The 20,954-nt window shown below is 44.9% G+C and overlaps 1 protein-coding gene across 2 annotated transcripts in view; it reads right to left on the bottom strand.

Annotated features, from left to right (window-relative positions):
- Positions 1 to 10,507: 10,507 nt before the first annotated feature.
- arhgef40 (Rho guanine nucleotide exchange factor (GEF) 40) overlaps positions 10,508 to 20,954 on the bottom strand; it is an 84,728-nt gene continuing 74,281 nt past the window's right edge. For both annotated transcript variants that reach the window (XM_079490408.1, XM_079490407.1), the window contains exons 26-28: positions 18,714 to 18,823; positions 13,344 to 13,391; positions 10,508 to 12,845 (exon numbers count right to left, since the gene is read on the bottom strand). In XM_079490408.1, coding sequence (XP_079346534.1) covers positions 13,365 to 13,391; positions 18,714 to 18,823 — 137 coding nt within the window. In that variant the 3' untranslated portion in view covers positions 10,508 to 12,845; positions 13,344 to 13,364. The remainder of the gene's footprint in view (positions 12,846 to 13,343; positions 13,392 to 18,713; positions 18,824 to 20,954) is intronic.

Genomic DNA, 20,954 nt, shown 5'->3' with positions numbered 1-20,954 from the left:
GGAGTGGCGCAGGTGCAGCGCATTCCACTGATTTCACCGTCCCACGCGCCTCTCCACCTCACGCCCTTTGACAGGAGCACAGGACCACAATCAGCACGAGGCAGGTGGTGAGGTCCAAATGTCACCAAAACAACAACAAACGGCTTCAGACCGCGGGAAAAGAGTATTATGTAATACTGAATTCTGAATTGGAGCTAATGGTTTGTGGTGGTGGCTCAGGCAGTGTTAAAATTAAAAAGCTGCTAATTAAGTGTGTCCCATACAGCTGCTGGGATTCGAACCCACATGAGAGACCACATTTCTATATCGCTCTGTTTGGCCCAGCAGGGGAGTGATTTTGTGCTAGTGTAGCAGTAGCCTGGCTAATAAGCCAGACTAATATCACACAACACTGTCGCGGTATATCAGTCTGGGCTGGCTCCACTTGGATTTAATTTCCCGGGGAACATTTTCTCTTTGACGCAATTGGTCAGAGCTACTGTCAGTCAAAAGTCTCAAGCATTGAACGTCACTGTACCAAAGCCCGCCCATATTGCATACCGTGTCCCGATTGGTCCGACCTGTTCTCGATTGTAGGAAAGAGGCGTGCTACTGAGCCTCGCCAGACCGAAATCCGCTGGTAGGCAACTTTTTTTTGCCAACGGCTGATTCGGTCTGGTTTATTAACCAGGCTAGTGTAGCAGTGCCTCAGAGCCTCTGCCTGATGGCCTCAAAAGTCTAATATCTCCCCCAGTCCATAGGGATATCCCTTTGGTCTCTAGTCAGTGGTTAAGATGTTGGATTTTCACGCGGGAGACCTGAGTTTGAATCCCGGGCGTTACACTTGTCATGAGCATTTAGGCAGGGCAGGTCAATAGGTGTTATAGGGTTCCCAAACTTTTCAGGCTGTGACCCCCCACCCATAATAAATAATCCTAGCATAATTTGAACTAGGGACCCCTCACCTAGGGTCCTATAGGGACAAGCACTTGGAATTGTCAGATCGACTATCTTCACATAATATTTGCCTCTTACTATATTAGGCTACTATTTGGTATTAAAAAGCGGTCTTACGAGTCATTGAATCGTAGGCTATACCTTTAGAAATGTGTAGATACCCTGTATACTCTTATACTGTATGTTGGACCCTCTTGGGGTCACAACATACAGTATAAGAGCACCAAAGTGTGGCCCGGGGGCCCCTTGGAGGGGGTGTCTAAAGCAGTGGTTCCCAAAGTGTGGCCCGGGAGCCCCTTGGAGGGGGTGTCTAAAGCAGTGGTTCCCAAAGTGGGGTCCAGGGACCCCCAGGGGTCCTTGACGGAGTTCTACGGGGTCCCCAGCTAAATTATAGTTTGGAACCAAATGTAACTCTGAGAGTATACAAAATGCAACCAAATGGACCCGTTAAATTAACATTGATTTTACAATATAAATTGGGGGTTCCAGAGATAGAAATGCCATTAAATGGGGGTCTGTAGACAAATGCATGTCAAACTGGGGGTCCTTGAATTTAAACGTGTTGAGAATCACTGCTAGAGCCGTAAAATCTTCTCTTATGGGGGTCCCTGGCATATCACGTCAAATGGGGGTCCGCGGGCTAAATAGTGTCAACTTGGGGGTCCTTGACATGAAAAAGTTTGGGAACCACTGCTCTAAAGGAACACTTTTATAGACACTTAGTTTTCTTTAGGCTCTATTGTTGTCTCCACCAGGCCGAAGGCATGGGGAGAGAGTATGTTTTGCACTCCGTCCGTGTGTGTGTGTGTGTGTGTCCGTCCGTTACCAGCTAATCTCCGGCACCGTTAACCCGGTCGATGCCAAACTTTGCACACACACTCCCTGGATGCCAACGATGAACCTCTGCCCCACATTTTCCAGAATGGCCTGTTATAGCGCCACCATGAGGCAGCTTTTCACATGTTTTACCTAAAACTGCACCGATTTGCGTGAAACGTTGTATGCACACTCCCTAGAGGCCAAGGACAAACCTTTGACCTGCATTTTCCACATCTGCCTTTTATAGCGCCACCAGGAGGCCGACTTTTGTAAAATCGTTACACAGTATCTCTATGGTCATGTGCGCAAGTCGGATCTGTCCGATATTTCAAATTCCATCCTAATTGGCTATAATTGGCTTTCACAGTTTGCAAGATTGCCCCGTTTTGAACAAAAAACGCCTCAAATCATGAACGCAGCATGCAATTTACGTGAAATCTTTCACACATTTTCGTACTAGGCTGAGGAATATATCCCACCCTTTTCACATTGGCCTGTTATAGCGCCACCAACAGGTTGATTTTTGCAAAACACATTTTTGGAACAAAATGCCTCAAATCATCCAATTGCCATCAAAGGCGTATGAAGAAATGGCACCCTTTTCACATTGGCCTATTATAGCGCCACCAGGAGGCCACAACCTGACCTGCCCTGGTGGAGACCTGTGCCCCGAGGGGCACTTTTTCTAGTTGATACTGTTTTCGAAAATCGTTGACAAAATGTTGACAAATCTTGGGGTTACCTCTATAAATGTGAACAAGTCTACCTTCCCTGTCAAACCTTGAAGAAGGCAAGGTAATATAATAAAAAATCACACCCGTGTGAAGTGAGGGGCGCTCTTGTTGTCGTACACATCATCCAATTAATTTTTTTTTAAAAATATACTTTTTAATTTGTCAACTTATGGTATGACCTTGTAAGATGACAACTGAATTTATTAATTGTCAATGGCATTTAATGTTTGTGTTAGGACAAAATAACGGATTTGCTCGTCCACATATGACGTGAATTCTCCTTTCATTGTCAATGGCATTTAATGTTTGTGTTGCCACAAAAAGCCGATTCGTTCGGACACATATGATGTAAATTCTCCTTTCATTGTCAATGGCAAATGTGACACATGTTGGGACGAAAAGCTGTATATAGGAGGGGCTAGCATCGTGACTACGAGCTGTGCGACCTCTCCTTCCTATTTTCAAGTTTGTTTGTTCTGTTAAATCTTGGGGTTACAAAATTGTCTCAAATGGGATCACTGATCACTCCACCAAATCCATTTGAGGTTCCTTCCTCGACATGAGTGTCAGGAGGTGCACATCGCACATCCAAGAAAATTCAACGGGTGCTCGAACAAGAGATAAACTAAAGAGGAGCAACTTAAGTCTGCACAGTGCACACCGTTTTGAATGCTCCAAAAATAATGTATTACCTGGGCCACGGCTGAGTGGTCCAGGCACCTAGGCCGGTAATCCAGCCTGACGGCGTGCCGCGGGTTCGAGTCCCGAGCCCGTCGGCCTTTGCCGCATGTCTTCCCCTTGTCTCTCTCCCCTTTCCTGTCAAAATCACTGTACCATATCAATAAAAGCAAAAAAAACCTAAAAAACAAGAATTGATGACACATAATTACCAGCTGCTGCCTTATATCCCATGGCTGAGAGGTCGGCTAGAGGCAAAAAGTGTGTGGTTGGCTAGAGACGAGGCAGCCAATCAGGACGATAGGTTGTCAGTACAGCCAATGAGAAACATATAGGTCTCAACTACAGCAAGTGGGCGTGAAAGCACCACAGAGAGAACAAATTATGTATTACCAAAAAGCGGTACAAAATAAACACGTTTCGGCATATATGGCCTTTGTCAGGTATATGGCCTTTGTCAGTATAGGATACCTGGCGAAGGCCATATTGTTTTGTTTTACCGCTTTTTGGTAATAAATTATTTTGAAGCATTAAAAACGGTGTGTAGATCCTTCTCTTTCCTTCCTTGACATGGAAATGTCTGAGAACCACTCGTCTGCCTGTCTGTACTTATATAATTATTTATCTATCATGGTCAAGATTTCGGGTGCATACCTTTGGTCAGACGTAGTAACAGTCCGACACCCGGCCTAGCCCCTAACCCTAACCTAACCCTAACTGCACGCGGAAGCCACGGGTTAGTCTTAACCGGCCACGTATGCGTCTTAACCGGTAACGCATGGCGGAGCCACGGGTGAGTCTTAACCGGCCACGTATGCGTCTTAACCGGTAACGCATGGCTGAGCCACGGGTGAGTCTTAACCGGCCAAGTATGCGTCTTAACCGGTAACGCATGGCGGAGCCACGGGTGAGTCTTAACCGGCCACGTATGCGTCTTAACCGGTAACGCATGGCGGAGCCACGGTGAGTCTTAACCGGCCACGTATGTCGGACTATTGGTGTCAGACTAACTATGCGCCCCCTAAATTTCCAGACCACCTTCAACCACTGCAGATGTAGGCCTAGTTGTATTGCATTAAGATACTCCAGATCGGTTAAAATAAGCATTAATCATTGAAATAAGTTCCAGATTGTGGCTTTATAAGTTCCGGTCTACATTTCAAGCGTAAAGGCCTTTGGACCGGTTTCAAACGTTGGATGTGATGTGTAGCAGCTAGCGGAATACAGGGCTCAATGTAAACGTTTGTCTTGGGGGCTGATGGGAAATTCAAATTCATTGTGTGTGTGTGTGTGTGTGTGTGTGTGTGCGCTGCTGACGCAGATCATATCTCCTGGATGTGGATCAGCCATTGTAAAGCCAGCCATTGTGCATCTGAGGGTCTGAACTGAGTGAGTGGCATATGTGCAGAGCACGCTCGTTTCAGCCCTGGTGGGCACACGGGGAATCTGTGTGTGTGTGTGTGTGTGTGTTTGTGTGTGAGGGTGGGGGTGTTAGGTTGTCATTTTGTCATTTTTCATTTTTGTTTCTAAGCAGTGCATGTGCATAATATGCATGCACAACATCTGCGTACTGCTGTGTTTCTGCAACTGTAGCTGTACTGTTACTGTGTGTGTGTGTGTGTGTGTACTCATTTTGAATTCAGCCTATGTGTGTGTGTGTGTGTGTGTGTGTGTGTGTGTGTGTGTGTGTGCGCACATATTGTATAGACACTATATACATGAAAATCTGTCTGCTGGATATTTTATAGCAACTATTCACACTCTGCGAGTGTGTGTGTGTGTGCCTGTGTGTACACATGGCGTGTGTGTGTGTGTGTGTACACACACACACACACACACACACACACACTCGCAGCATATGTGTACGTGTTGGTGTCTGCCACAATGGCATCATCACCCGCCCCTGACGCTTTGATTGTTTTCTTCGCCGCAGCAGAAATGCGCCAATTAATATGCAGAGAGTGAGTGAGACAGAGACAAACAGAAAGAGAAAAGAAGAAACAGCCTAAAGGGAGGGAGAGGGGGGGAGGAGGGCAGGAGAGATGGTACGGGGAGAAGGAAAAGAATAATGTGGGGGGGAGGGGGGGGGGGGGGGGGGGTGGAATGAAAGATGAGGAAAAAGTGGGATGGAAAGAGTGGAGTAGGGTGGTGGTGATGGTGGTGTGTGGGGGGGGGTTGGGGGAGATACAGCGAGTGAGAGATGGAGTGAGATAAGGAACGAGGGAGGAGGAGGAGGTGGAGGATGTCGGCGGGGTGGGGGTGGGTTGATGGAGGGGATGAAATCTGATAGATGTTTGAGTGAAAACAAGGGATGGAGGGAGGGAGGGAGGGGGGGGGGTGGAGGAGAAGGAGAAGAAGAAGCAGAGGAGAGAAAAGGAGTGAGACACGGGGATGGATCAATATGTACATATTTAGTGAGGGGATGGTGGGGAATCAATTGGGAGGAAGGGGAGGGGAATTGATTTGAGGGGGGCGGGGGGAGGGGGACCCGAGCCAGGGTGAGAGGGAGGGGGAGAGAGGTGGGCAGGGCGGGCAGACGGATGGATGGATGGATGGATGGATGGACGGACGGACAGAGAGAGAGAGAGGGAGACAGAGGGGTGCAGAGGTGGAGTGATATGCAGCCACAGGGCGGCTGTCCTTTTTGTCGCAGTGTCATGGTATTGATACTGTAATACACCCCCCCTCAACCTTTCTCTCTCTCCCTTTCTCCCTTTCTCTCTCTCTCTCTCTCTCTCCCTCTCCCCCCATCACAATGCTGCCGTGACAACGGCTGTCGAGGCGACGCCTACTGGCACAATGCAGCCACAATACTGAGGGCAGTGAAGCATCTCTGTCTCCCACACGCACACGGACGGAAGCGCGCACGTGCGTACACCGCGCACGTGCGTACACCGCGCACACACGCACACACACACACACACACACACACACACACACACACACACACACACACAGTACAGGCCAGAGAGAGGGAGAGACTGAGGTGTGTGTGTGTGTGTGGTGGTAGTGGTGAGGGGGGGGGGGGGTGAACAAGCAAAGGGACGGAGAGACAGAAGGAGGAAAAGAGAAAGTGGGGGAAGTGGGAGGGAGAGAAGGAGGGATGGATGGTTGAAGATAGATGGATGGATGGATAGAGAGGGAGGGAAGATACCAGGGAAAAGGTTAGAGGGAACGAAGGGAAGGGAAGGGAAGGAGGAAGAAGGGTAGTGAGACGTGGATTGATGGAAGGGCAGAGGAGAGGAGGGAAGAAAGGAAGGAAGGAAGGAGCTTGATGTGAGATACAGAGGGTTTAATGTTACAATCCACGTGTGTGTGTGGGATATGCTGGAGGGTGTTAACCCACAGAATCACATCTAATGTCTTCTATAGCAGAGGTTGTGTGAGGTACGCCTGTTGGACAGGCTTTCCCACTATACAGTTAGATGGTTAACATGCATTGTACGCCGGCTGGGCCCATTCCCTAAAAAAATTAAATAAACAAGTGTGCGTGTTGGGTTTCCATTATTGTACGTTGTGGTATACTATACGGTATAAGGTATTTATATTGGCGGATCTCCCTCTCTCTCCCGTATATTGCGTCCGATTACCCGGTGTATAGTGTTTACATTGTGCGACTCTGACATATAATGTGGTGTAGGGTGTTTATATCGCGTGTCGAACAATGCACTCTGTATGGCGTGTGTACAGTGCACACACGCCTTGTATATATTTATGAATGCTCGCACCCAGATGTTATGCACATAATGCACACACACGTGTCACTGCATGCATTCCATATACAGTGTGTATACATAAGCAGCAAGCCGATAGGTGCAGCAATGCACGTACACAAGGCTAGTGTCCAGGATGCTATTTATCTGATGTAAAGAGGAAGAGGAAAAAACCTACAAACCTGAACTAATTATTAAAATATATAATAAATAAATAAAAATCAAAACTCTAAAATAGCAAATGTGACATTTGGGGGTGGGGGAGCGTGAAGATGAGTTATTTGAACTTGAAGTTGTTTCTGCCAAAATATTCATGTGTGTGTGTGTGTGTGTGTGTGTGAGCATCTGTTGTCTTGTTGTTGTGTGTCTATATCAGTCACTGTTGTTAAAAGTTCCTTTTCAGACACACATGCGCAAGCACGTGCACGCACGCACCCACACACTGATCCTTTGCATAGCGTCTGTCTGCTCTACGCTGACCTCCCCGAGACTAAAATGTCTGCAGTGGCGTGGCTGTATTACTGTATCTTCGCCCAACATGCTCACTCATTTACAAAAGAAACGCTTGGCTGGCTGCCTATAAGTCAGTTTATCCGCGTGAGATGACCAACGTCTCTCTCTTTTCTCTCCCTCCCTCCCCTCTCTCTCTCTCTCTGTCTCCTACACCCTGTGCTGTGTGTGTGTGTGTGTGTATGATCTATAGCTCCCCTCCTCTCAAACTCCACCCCCCCCGCTCCCCTCCCCTCACCCTAACCCTTCTTAATATGATGTAAAAAGCTAATCGCATGCAAATGTCTGTTGTCCCGGTAACGGGGCCTGAAAAATCCCTTTGATGTTTCCCTCGACTCATTCTCTTCACGTTCTCTTTGTTTGCCACAGTCTCGCTGCTTTGTCAACACACGTACCCCCTCCTCCCTTTTACCTCTCTCTCCCCCTCTCTCTCCCTCTCTCTCACCACTTTCCTTCATCCATTCTACAACTCTCTCGACCTCTCCCCCCCCCTCTCTCTCAGGTCTATTAGGAAGACAGAAAAAAAAGTTCTTGTAACTCTACTTTCTACTGCTTGCCGCCATACCACCCTGTCTCTTTGTGTCTCCCCCCTCTCTCTCTCTCTCTCCATTCTCTCTCTTTCCATAAGCCCCCCTTCTCTATTCTTCCCATGCCTTTTTCCCCTTCTCCTTCTCTCTCTCTCTCTCTCTCTCTCTCTCTCCCCTTGACTGTGCCTCTCTGTCTGTCTGCCCCTTCGCCCTCGCTCATTTCCCATCATTCCCACCTACTGTCTCCTGTCCTCCTCCTCCGGACTGAGCTCCCCTCTCTCTCTCTCCCCCTCCCCAGCTCTGCCTCTTCCTGTTGCATGACTCCCTCCCTCCCTATACTGCCCACCCTTTATCTCTTGCTCATTCCTCTCTCTCTCTCTCTGTGTCCCTCACACACGCATGCACAGATGGACACGCACGTACGCACACGCACGCACACACACACACGCGCACACACACACACACACACACACACAGTTGACCATCCGCTCCCTTGCTCTCTCTGTCGAGAATTTGATACTGTGCTGCAGTTATCTAATCATTCTGGTGTGTGTGTGTGTGTGTGTGTGTGTGTGTGTGTGTGTACGCGCGTGCGCCTGTGTGTATAACAGCTGTCTTTCAGTGGAGAGACTCAGCTCATTACAGAACATTCGGGGTTAAAGGTTAGGCCAGTTACAGAGTTCAAGCACAACCTCTCAACCAGCCCACCCCGACGACCACACACACACACACACACACACACACACACACACACACACACACACACACACACACACACACACACACACACACACACACACACACACACACACACACACACACACACACACACACACACACACACACACACACACACGCTCTCTCCTCTCTCTTCTCTCTCTCTCTTCTCCGAGAGATAATGTAGAACTTTCCATGGCTTCAGTCCAGTTTTAATTCAAACATAACAAAGTAGAAACACTCCAACAACAATTATCATCAAGTACGCTGTAGAACCATAGCATGCATTATCCATTAGCATTCCGGCATACCAAAATTCCAAATTCCGACTCCTCGCACGGAAAAAAAATGTAAACATCAACATTCAACATTAGGCAGAGGTTGACACAGCAGAGAATATTAAACAAAAAAATTAAAGCGAGAAAAGTTTCTATACACGCACACGAATACTGCTATATGCAAGGGGTGCATGGAGGCAAGGGATTCTATTTATGACAATCTATATTGCAATAAGAATGAAAGATGGTGTTCATTATGTTGCTTTCGATATAATGCACTGTTCCAAACAGCTATAGGCTACATAGTGTATGGACTTCTCCGGTGCCGACAAATTACATATTGATTCAGTACGGCTCAATACCCATTTGCAATTTTAGAATTTGGATGCAGAGTTGCTATGAAATGTGCCAGATCTGATACAGTGAAGAATGCTGCTGTACAGAGGATGCAGGTTTGACCTCGCCCACTCTCTGCGGGCTTTGGTTCTATCACATGTTTTTTGTACCTTTAACCATTATTTGTTCTGTGGTGATGATGACGTAAACAAAAAAACCCTTACATACTGTAGAACAAGGCAATAGGCGATGTGGCCGAAATGAAGGGGTCAGACATACAACAGTCCTACAGTCAATAGTCACGGTTAAAAATCACCTGGGGCTCCCGACATGTGTGGTGGGTTAAAACGAATCCATGCTGCAGGTTAAAAATCACCCGTGGCTTCCTGTGAGGTTAAGTTTAGATTAGGGTTTGGGGAAGACTGTTATGTCTAACAAAACACATGCACCCGAAATTAAATCTAATATCATAATATGTTTGACCAAATATCCCAATATTGTGACAATAATACCGTATTGTGACGATATCCTTTCTACGAGTTTTCAAAAATAGCGGAAAATGGACAATCTACAACCTCACAACAGCTTGGCTGGATCCGCTATTTGAGCTACTTTTGGGGAAGAAAAATAAAAGTAAAAAAATAGGACTTGAGAGAGTAAAAAACGCAATATCATATTACAAAATACAAAATCCCAGGCAACAATTCATATGACAGTATAAAAATTCTGTAATATTAGCATATTGCCCAGCCATAAAAAACAAACTGGGTTTGTTTAAAAAAAAAGGAGGGATTAGACTGAAAAGTGACTTCAAGTGTCTGTTTTCTCTCTCTCTCTTCTGTCTACATGAGGTCTCAAGATGAACATAGAGAAGCAGTTTTGTGAATTCTTCATTATTGCAGTGAATCCGCCATTCCAACCCTCCCAGCCAGTGTCACCTGAAGATGTCACAGGACTGGCATTTCCCCCTGGTGTCGAGGGCTCCAAAAAAATTCAACATTCTAAATTCCCCAAATCAAATCCGGTCTCCTTTTGAAGCACAGTAATCGTAAAGTCACGTTTGGTTCAACTGCCCTTTTATATAAAGTAAAAGAGCCTTGACTCATTGTATCCCCATTTCATGGAACAAATACCGGGTGGAAAGAAAACCGCATCCAAAACTGTTACTTTTCAGGGTTCAAATTCAGTTATTTTCATGTCAAAACACTTTGCCGATACTACAGCGTCACACAAAAGTATCAAAAGTAGCTACTAATTTTGATCCTGAAAAGTAACAGCTTTGGACATATGAGGTTTCCACCCAGCAGAGACTATATATATCTAGTTGACTGGAGGAGTCCCTCAGGGCTCTAATACTAGAACTAGACCCTCCTTTTCTCCCCATCTACACTAAATATCTCCGTCCAAAAATTGCACTCACTGCGTGATGTGTTGTGAGCTTGTAGATCTGCTATCTCCCTCAAATGTTCGTCCTAGGATAGGGACACTTAAGGCCTCAGGGGGTTAAGAAAGAGCCACAGAATAAATTGACAACATTGCACATACATGTTTGTTTTTATACCTTTGGCATATATAACAACTTATATAAAACGTACATAATATTTGATTCAATCCATCGTTTTTCAAAAAGACCCATCTTGAAAGGCAGGAATACAAAAGCACCATAAGTTCACTCTTCCTCTAAATTGTATACCGAGGAATACTATAAGGCACAGGGTTATACTATTACTATATCTCAAAGTCCAAACCAGACCGAAAAAAATAATATTAATAATAATAATAACGATAGTTTTTAGCCACGAGTCCTTGAGATGTGTGACAGACAGAACACATGTCCAGACCATATACCATTTCATCCATAAACCCTCAACGTCGGTGATAAACAAAAAAAGAAACGGATTGCTTTTGGTCATAACATTGTCCTTGTTGGATATATAATGCTGACGGATACCATAATATGCTGTTACAGTTCATTAAATCAAGGCAGCGCTTATACTGTACTTTGAAAGTAACCTTGCCTGTCGTTGATTTATCTTTCCACTGATCTGTGCACTGTGCCAGGCTGTAAAATGGCCACAGTGTGTTGTGTGTCTGTCTGTGTGTGTGTGTGTGTGTGTGTGTGTGTGTGTGTGTGTGTGTGCGTGCGTGCACGTGTGTGTCTGTCTGTGTGTGCGCGAGAGTGTTTGTATGCGAACATGAACAGTGCTCCACTGTCTTGTAACAATAAGAATGACTGCTGACTATATGTGTGTGTGTGTGTGTGTGTGTGTGTGTATCTCTCTCTCCCTCCCTCCCTCTTGTGTGTGTGCGCGTGCATGTGTGTGTGTGTGTGCGTCTGTCTGTATGTGTGCATGCTCACACCACCCCTGCCTCATTTGCATAGATGCAATCACACCTAGCCTATACCATCCAATTACACACACGGGGGGAAAATATGTATACATAATAGCATCCAGTCTTAACACGAAACCTGCAAAAAGCCCCTTCAGTGCTCCAATCAGCATTATGAAAACGACACGCGGGGGCACACAACAATACATTCGAGAAGAACCTCCTATCTTTAGGGTGGATTTATGCACCCCGTCCCCCCCGTCGCCGCATATTACTTCCTGTTTATTATCAGATGCCCGGGAGCAGCATGTGACTCGTGCAGTCAGCCAGCCCAAAAGGCAGCAGCGGCGCAGTCAGTGGTTCAGACCGGAGTGGCGTTGTTGGCCTCTATGCTAGTGTGGTGGTGGGGAAGACGCGCGGGGTTCACACAGACAATGGCCGCACTGTCTGTTGCTGAAGTGCCTTTGGTGTCAATGACTCTGCCAGCGACTGAGACTGGCAGATCCAAAATGGCGGAGCAGCGCAGCAGGCAGGGGGCTCTCTGCTGGTCTCCAGAGGGGCAGCTGATCCCCCCCACCCCCCCCAGTCCTTTTGTGGTTAATGTCAGCGCTGATGTGTGTGTGTGTGTGTGTGTGTGTGTGTGTGTGTGTGTGTGTGTGTGTGTGTGTGTGTGAGGGGAAGCGTTGGCCACTGATCCAATCTGCTGTGCTCCTGTCAGCAATGGTTATTGTTGTTGTTGTTGGTTTTTTTTGCTGTTGTTTATTTAGCCACTTTCAACCTGGCAGACCTTTTTTGGGCATTGGCAACATACTGTAGGTGAAACTTAAAAAAAAAGAAAAAGAAAAAAAAAGAAAGAAAGTAAAATACATTCTAAAATAAATTCTAAAGAAACAAAATAAAGACAAAATCTAAAAGAAAATTCTAAGTCTCAAAAGAATTTCAAAACATTTGAAAATGTTTCATAGCTCACAAAGCAGCTCACAACGCATTGTGATGAGCTTGTAGATCAGCTATTTGGGCTATTTCTGAAATATAGGCCTTAAGTGGTTAAAGAAGGAATAAGGAGGGAGGGAAAAGTGAGTGAAGAAAGGAAGTAAATAAAGTAATGGAGACGAGGAGGAGGGAGGAATTAAAATGACGTCTGTGAGCTTCTTCTTTCCGTTGTGTTTCTGTGTTATCTTCATCTTCTCCTAAGTCCAGTGTGATCCGTCCTTATGTCTGCTGGAAATGGTTTCCCCCTCACAAAGTTCACCGTCCAGTTTCTGGCTGGAAAATGAGTGTGGGGGGAGAGAGAGAGAGAGAAGTGGAGAGGAAGACGAGAGAGATCAGATGTTGCGTCTTGGGATCAATTACAGAAATGTCAACAGATGACTTTGTCTCAAACACGACTTCTTCCACATAAGAAGAAGCAACACAGAACATCTCAAAGTGAACAATGAGAATGAAAGAGACAATGATGGCGGATGAGAGACAGACAGTTAGACAGAGAGAGTTGTAAGATAGGTTGCTGTAAGTTGCAAGCTGTTACATTACAAGTTGTAATGTAACAGCTCTGTTTACACATTTATCTATTCAGAAGATTGTATACGTTGTTTTGTTTTGACAGACAGACAGACAGACAGACAGACAGACAGACAGACAGACAGACAGACAGTGATGGTAACTTTGACACGAGCAGCAACATCATTGATAGAAGAGAAGATGAGAGAGAAGAGGGAGGGAAGCATAGAAGATGGAGGAAAAGGAATGTAAAATATAGCTTACTTTGGCTGAGATGATGGTTAGTTAGACTGCAGTGGAAGGAGATTGATTCTGGGGGGAAAAAATAATCACAAATATGTTATAATTTATTTTAAGATGGCATAAAAATATGCATGTGATAATAAGCTTTATGTGCTAATGTGTGACTGAGTGCACGTCACCAACATACAAGTGATTTAGCCTGGATGCGTGTCTTTGGTTGTGTGTGTGTGTGTGTGCACACACGTGCGTGCGTGTGTGTTTGTGTGCAGCTGGTTGCACAAAGATGCAGCACAAGCGATTTCGTCTGCTTGCACGTTGTGCGTGTGTGTGTGTGTGTGTGTGTGTGTGTGTGCGCGCGCGCGCAGTGTAGCAGCATGTGTATGTAGATGTAGCAGGCGCCAACCCGGCCTCTGTTGTCATATACTGTATGCACAAATATCCGCTTGTGTTTGGGCTGTGTGCGCATGTTTGCGCCTGTGTATGTGTGCGCGTGTAGCCTATGTGTGTCTGTCAATCTGTTCTTTTCACAGTCTGTTTGCCAATCTGTCATATTCTGCTCGCTAGATAAGGAAATTGTGAATGTGTGTGTGTGTGTGTGTGTGTGTGTGTGTATGTGTGTGTGTGTGCGCGTGTTTCCATGTGTGATTCAACAAGTCAAATAGCAGCATCCCCACTTTGCCATTTCCCGACGACTCAAAGAAAACAAAAGGATAAAAATCAAATCCACGCATATTAAAGACAGCATTTCCATTAAGATTCGACAGACAACATTTTTCAACGTGGATATCTATTTTGTAATCCTTGGCGCTGCACTCCCTCTGCCTACCTGAGGAGAGCAACGGACTGACCTCATGCTTCCTTCTATGCATGAGGAGTCCAAGCTGCTTCTTTTCACCTGACAGGGGGGAGTTTCCCCGGTTGGACGTAGCACGTGGAAGGAACACGTTATTCCAACCAGTTCCTTTACCCATCAGGCGCTCTGGCTGGCCAGGCTGAAGGCAGTATAGAGACCAGGATTACTGCTTGTTTTTTGTGAGGGTACCTACCCTAGGGGTAGGGGACACGGGGAGAACAAACTCCACACAGAAAGGCCCTTTTCGCCAACCCCACCTAGGGTATGGGCGCTGATCACGCGGAGGAGAGAACGCCCCCAGCGCCCACAGCGGGAATCGAACCTGTGAAGTGGCATCGCTACCGACTGTGCCACCGCCCCCTTCCCCCAAAAAATAAATATATATATATATATATATATATATTGGGCCACGAGATGGCATGACACTTATGGCTCGTACACACTGCCCGATATTTGCTCCGATTATGCTGTCGGGGACCATTTTTGAGAGCACAGAACAGCTGTGCTCACTCACTGACACTGTCTGTCTGTCTGTCTGTCTGTCTGTCTGTCTGTCTGTCTGTCTGTCTGTCTGTCTGTCTGTCTGTCTGTCTGTCTGTCTGTCTGTCTGTCGACTGTATCGATCGGATAGATGATCATGATAAAATATACAGTATAACCTTTATTCCTTTGGTAAATCCCTGTGTCGTACATATTGGTAGCTATATTAGCGCAATGTTGCTGTTAAATAGTCTATAAAACCAATGCATTTCACTTGAATAATGTTGATAAAACCGCATCGGAATCAACAGTGCAGAGCAAACTTTTGGACCTTGTGCGCTGTGTGTGTGTGTGTGGGGGCACACACGCGCACACATACGGAGAGAGACAGTGATTTAATGAAAATCAAGATTTAACGTTAGATTTAACGCTATCACAAACATTTCGCCCTGTGTAGCCTGGCTATTCCTGTGTGTGTGGCGTGCACGCAGAGAGAGAGAGAGAGAGAGAGAGAGAGAGAGAGAGAGAGAGAGAGAGAGCTTGTATCACGGTATCCTGCACGTGCGTGAGATCTCAAAATGAATTGGAATAAAAAACAAATGATGTAGCCTATATAAATATGTATCGGGTCTGGATCGCATCTTGGTGAACTCTTGCAGTGTGTGATCCCTAGTCGGCGATCAATCGTGAAAGCCACAAAGATAATATGACAGCCGATTATTTTTTTAAAGACTCTTGTAGTGTGAAATACATAACGATCTGATGACTCGCCGACAACTTTAAAACTCCTACAATGTGTAGGGGCCATAAAATAAAATAAATCATTCATTCAGACATTTCCCAAAAGGAAATGCATGTATTTAATTCAGTCTGACTGACCAGAAGGAGGGATAAGGTGGGATCGAACCCCAAATCCAGCGATGCAGGGGTATCCCGGTGACCAAAGGGTTAATGCATAAGTCACATGACTACACTGTTCCCCATTCAACTCTCAGTCGGGGACACCCCCCCGTCCCTTTCCTGTCTAACTTCAATGTCCAATCATAATACAGCAGGAATGTCTATGACATCATCTCTAGGAAGAGAAAAATAATAACTTTTGACCCCTGCTTCTCATTAATACTAGATAATAAAATGAATTATAATAAAATTCATAGATAATGAATGAATAAAAAGGGGAACAGTGGGTGTTTTCCATAAGTGACATTAAGAAGCCATTCCTCTACATAGAGCAGTGGTTCTCAACCTTTTCAGGCTGTGACACCCCCCCCCCCCCCCCCCCCCCCCAAAAAAACAAAACAAAAATCTGATTTGAACTGGGGACCCCCACACCCTGACAAGCATTTGGAATTGTATAGGAGTTGAGGCATTACATTTAGATTGACTTGGAGATACATATTGTGAAAATAGCCGATCTACAATAGTAGATTGTTGTTTCTTTCTTATATAATTTGACAATGTGGGGGGTGCCCGCTGGCCTAGTGGTCCAGGCGCATGCCATACAGTATAGGCTCTGGCCTGACAGCGTGTCACGTGTTCGAGTCCCGTTCATGACAACCTTTGCTGCATGTCTCTCTCTCTCTTCCATCAATAAAGGCAGAAAAGCAAAAAAAAGGAAAATAAAAATTGTCAATTTTCTTTTTGACAATGTGGCCAATGTTTGACCAGTTTTTGAGGGGCGCTAGCCCCTCCTATGTCCAGTTTTTAGTGTTAACAAAAGACCCCCAGGTGTGATTGGAATATTAAAATATGTCTTCTCTGTGTATTTTTGGTTTCTTCCTGAAAGCTGAAAGCCTTTGAGTGAAAAGGCCCAATCGAAAAGGCAGCAGTTTAGTGTCATCATAACCCTAACCCCTCCCCCATTATCATACAATGACAGCTGTGGGCGAGGCTTAAGTTCAGGTGGGTGGTGCTAAGAATCTTCTTCCTAGTATAATCACAGTACCTGATGATGAAGGGTGGAAAATCACGGCACTCCATCTTTAAATTGTCACTTCCCTGTCCTCTGGCTCCCCGCAAAAAAAATTAATAACCCACAGGTTGAGAACCACTGTCATAGAGTGTCAGATGGATGGATGATGATGAAACCCCCCCCCCCCCCCACCCCACCCCCACCGCCCCCAAGCCCCCCCCCCAAACCCCACCTCAAGTTCCAATGGAATTTTGACATTTAGTTTTGGATCAACTCTGTGGCAAACAAAGGATATTGAGGATATTAACATTTCTAACAAGATCATCTCCCCCAGCTGTTCTCAAATGTCAAGGACTCCAAATTTCTCGTCAAGGACCGTCAAATTGACATGGATTTTGCCACGAATCCCCATCTGAAAATATTTAGTTCAAACAAACTGAAAGTATCGAGGGGTGCAAAGTATTGCGAGCTTGTAGATTGCCTATTTCCGACTGGCTGAATTTAATAGGGTTAAACTGATTTTGAGGCTATTTTGCTGGTTTACTCTTGGAATTCCCTAAATGTGAAAGTCATTGATCTACACAATCTTTTTGAACCACACTCACCGCACACACAATGAATTTAAGTAAAATAATAATAAAACAATTATACAACGATTGGTTGAAACAGCCATCTAGCCATGCATCAAACGACATGATGGAACGCCTAATCAAAGCATAAAAATCAGCTGCTCTGTTCTCCCAGAGCGCAGCCAACTGGGTTGGTAGCTGGCTAGCGATTTTTTTGGGATATTTGTGGTCGTAGTGGCTACATCTGTCATTAAAAATATATCATTTTTTTAAACTTTCGTTTTAATGAAATTGAGTCAACGTTGTTTTTTCAAGTGGTGTGCGATATGACGATAAAACACTGAGGGATTCTAATGTCTCCACAATCTGCCTTTTCAGAGAGATCGTAAAGCGAGTGCACATTCTACGTGTTGCAGTTCTAGACCTTAACTTATACTTATACATCACAGTATAGCGATGAAGGGGCAGACAGACAGACAGACAGACAGACAAGACGAGCTGTGAGCTTGAAGATCGGCTATTTGTGCCATTTGTCGTAAAACAAAGTATATACTGTAGGATGTTCTGTTTTAAATCATTAAAGCCTGTGATTAAAACAGACGTGGATACACGATGAACTCCTGGTGAACTCACTTCTGGCTTTTACTGGAGAACTGACTGCAGTGGTGTAAAGTAACTAAGTATTTGTACTTTACTTTACTTGATTATTTCCAATAGAGGGTATGCGCATGCTTAAAGTGAATGGCACATCGAGTGGCAAATTGAGTGGCAAAGCAACATGCAAAGTGAGTTTAACATTGTTTAATGTTGTTTAATGCAATCAGATAGGACTTTTCTGTTTGGATGCATGGGTTGTCAAGGCCAGAAAGTCGTTTTTTGCCACTCAGTAGGCGTTCCTGCATAACTTCCGGGTTTGATGATGATGATGTCACGCGCATACTCTCTATTTCCAAAACTTTTACCTTTACTCCACTACATCTCAGATCCAAATATTGTACTTTTACTCCACTACAATGATTTGAAAACTTGAGTTACTACTTACTTACTGATTTTGATTATTATTACAAAACATAACCTACATTAACCATATCAGCCCTATATACATTTCGGCCATTTGAAAATAGCAGATCTACAAGCTCACAATGTGTCACGATTCGTGACACATTTTGGCTATTTGAAAATAGCAGATCTACAAGCCCACAATGTGTCGCATCGTGATTGTGTTTGTGTGTTTCTACAATAGTGTATTGATACTTTTACTGAAGTAAAACATGTGAATCTTTTTCCACCACTGACTAACTGTAGAACTGTACTTACACAAACACACGGAAATGTCAAATATTTGTCAAATACATGTTAAATATTTGTGGGTGGAAACAGTCATCAAACGACTGCAGACTTCTTTATTTTTTTTTCTCCAGTGGAGGATAGATATTTTTTTTATTTTTATTTTTTGAAGTTATACTTGACATGCCATAGAATTTGCACTCCATGTGTGTGTGTGTGTGTGTGTGTGTGTGTGTGTGTGTGTGTGTGTGTGTGTGTGTGTGTGTGAGCGTGCGTGCGTGAAGACCTACCTGTGTGTAGGTGGTTGACCCGGAGCCTCTCCTAAGGTCCCTCCCAGACCCCGGGGAGCCCCCCTCCTTCTGACTGCCCACAGAGGACGAGTCAGAACAACTACTGTGGACTGAGAGAGATAGAGAGAGAGAGAGAGAGAGAGAGAGAGAGAGAGAGAGTCATTAACAGATGTTGTCATCGGTCTAATGGTTCCCAGGTGAATCATCATTACATCTACCCCGGGGATGCCCCTTAAATCCAGGTATGAAAATAATGATAATCGCAAATTATATACCCATAATAATACTTTGATTCCTATATTCAGGCGCGTCACCACCATTCACTGTGACACCCCCACTCTCACAGATAGGTGATTTCATCCCCCCCACTTTTGACCACCCGACTGACTGTTTTTTTGTTTCTTTTTCCACTTAGACATCAGCAACAACTCAGTTTCCCCCTATATGAAAGCCTACTGGCCCATTTAAGGTTGACTGAATGGCGACTGTGCCATTTTTAGCTAGCAAAAGCAGGGCCAAACCAAACCTGGGAATTTTGGCCGGGAATAGGCTAAAAATAGAACAAAAAAATAATTAAAGCGCCAAATTTGGCGCGCGGGCATCGTCCCTTCCCCACGCTCACCCCCCCCCCCCCCCCCCCCACCTTCAGATACCTTGTGACACCCCTGCCTATATTGTCAATATATCATGCACTCTGGGGCAGTCCAAAAGTGGTTGTACCACACATGCCACTTGAGATTGAGAGAGAGAGAGAGAGACAGAGAGACGGAGAGAGAGAGAGGGCGAATGGTGAAGCTTGGTGTGAATTATTTTCAATGAATGAACTAGCCTCGCAGGGCCAGGCGCGAATCTGCCGGTGGCAAAAAAAAGAGTCTGGCCAAGAAGCCAGGCTATGAATGAACATCCACCGTGCATGTTCTCTCACAGAGAAGACAATTCATGCATTGAGCTCTGTCCTCCGCTGTGCTCAACGAGACACCTGGTGTGCACTATGCGTATTACAACCACCTCTCTATGAATGAATGGGACAGCGAGCGTTAGATTTGGCTCCGGGCTCACGAATCGATTGGATTCGGAGGCTGAAAACACGTACCCAGAAAGAATACAAATATATATATATATCTTTTTGCCCACATAATTTTCCCCTAGCTCTCCCACAATAGCACTGACTAAGCACAACCTTCCTGGAATGCATCTTGTATGATCATGACTGAGAAGGACAGGCAGATAAGAGGGAGACACACAGCAGAGAAGTTCTGCTGCTGTTTGGTCCCAGAGAGCCTGAGTGAGATAGGAACCAAACACCTGGTAGTTCTGAAGGGATTTAAAAAAAACAGGAAAGCATCTGTCATCACTATGACTAAAACTAAATAGAAATTTGCTGTAAATCAACAAACAAAAATAAACATTCTGCGATGTTGTGGAATAAAATGTAATGGTTTCAAATTTAAAGATACTAGAACAAACCATAAAACAATCAGCATGGGCCAATATGTATTCATGAAAACCTTGTTGCTGGCTCGTTTGTACATCCAGGACCCATTTGTGATCAGACAGAATATGTCACAAGCAGGCAAATTAATCAAATATGTTTTAGTTTGTAGTTGTTTTGGTGGGGTTGGCAAAGCTTTACATGAGAGCAACAGTGGAGAGAAACAAACAATGGCAAATGGCAGGAGAGAGAGAGAGGGGGGGGGGGATCCAAGTGGGTATACATACACACAACAACCTTCACATAAATACAGTATTCAAATACATCATATGTATAATAAATCGGTACTGTTAGGACACATAATTTGAAATCTTAAAATCGGTAAAAAAAAAGAAAGAAAAACCTGAAGAATGACGATGCCCTACATACAGTTTATTCTAACATACCCTGCCCCATTCCTGTTCACTTGGGCCATTGAAGAAATATTTAATTAGCTCCAGTGTATTTTAACAGTTATAGAGTTACTATATCTTGCAAAAAAAAGGCACACACCCAGCTCCACACCGTGGGCTCAATCCAACCTCCGGAACACTTATCATCTCTCCTTTCTTTCCCATCACTCTCCACCGTGCTGTCTAATAATACAAAACTTGATTGCCTTGAAAAGTAATCTCCAGGGGAGAGAGAGAAAAACGTACACACTTTGAACAACAATCCGGTGTGACTTCTTCTAAACTGGACTTCCTGGACTGACAAATTGAAGCGAAACACAATCTGCCCTGACCCTCATTCAGAGGCTTGTAAGAGGA

The sequence above is a fragment of the Electrona antarctica genome, assembly GCF_951216825.1.
Source record: "Electrona antarctica genome assembly, chromosome: 21".
Classification (NCBI taxonomy): domain Eukaryota; kingdom Metazoa; phylum Chordata; class Actinopteri; order Myctophiformes; family Myctophidae; genus Electrona; species Electrona antarctica.
The sequence above is the reverse complement of the archived record's forward strand: the minus strand, read 5'-3'. Positions and strand labels throughout refer to the sequence as shown.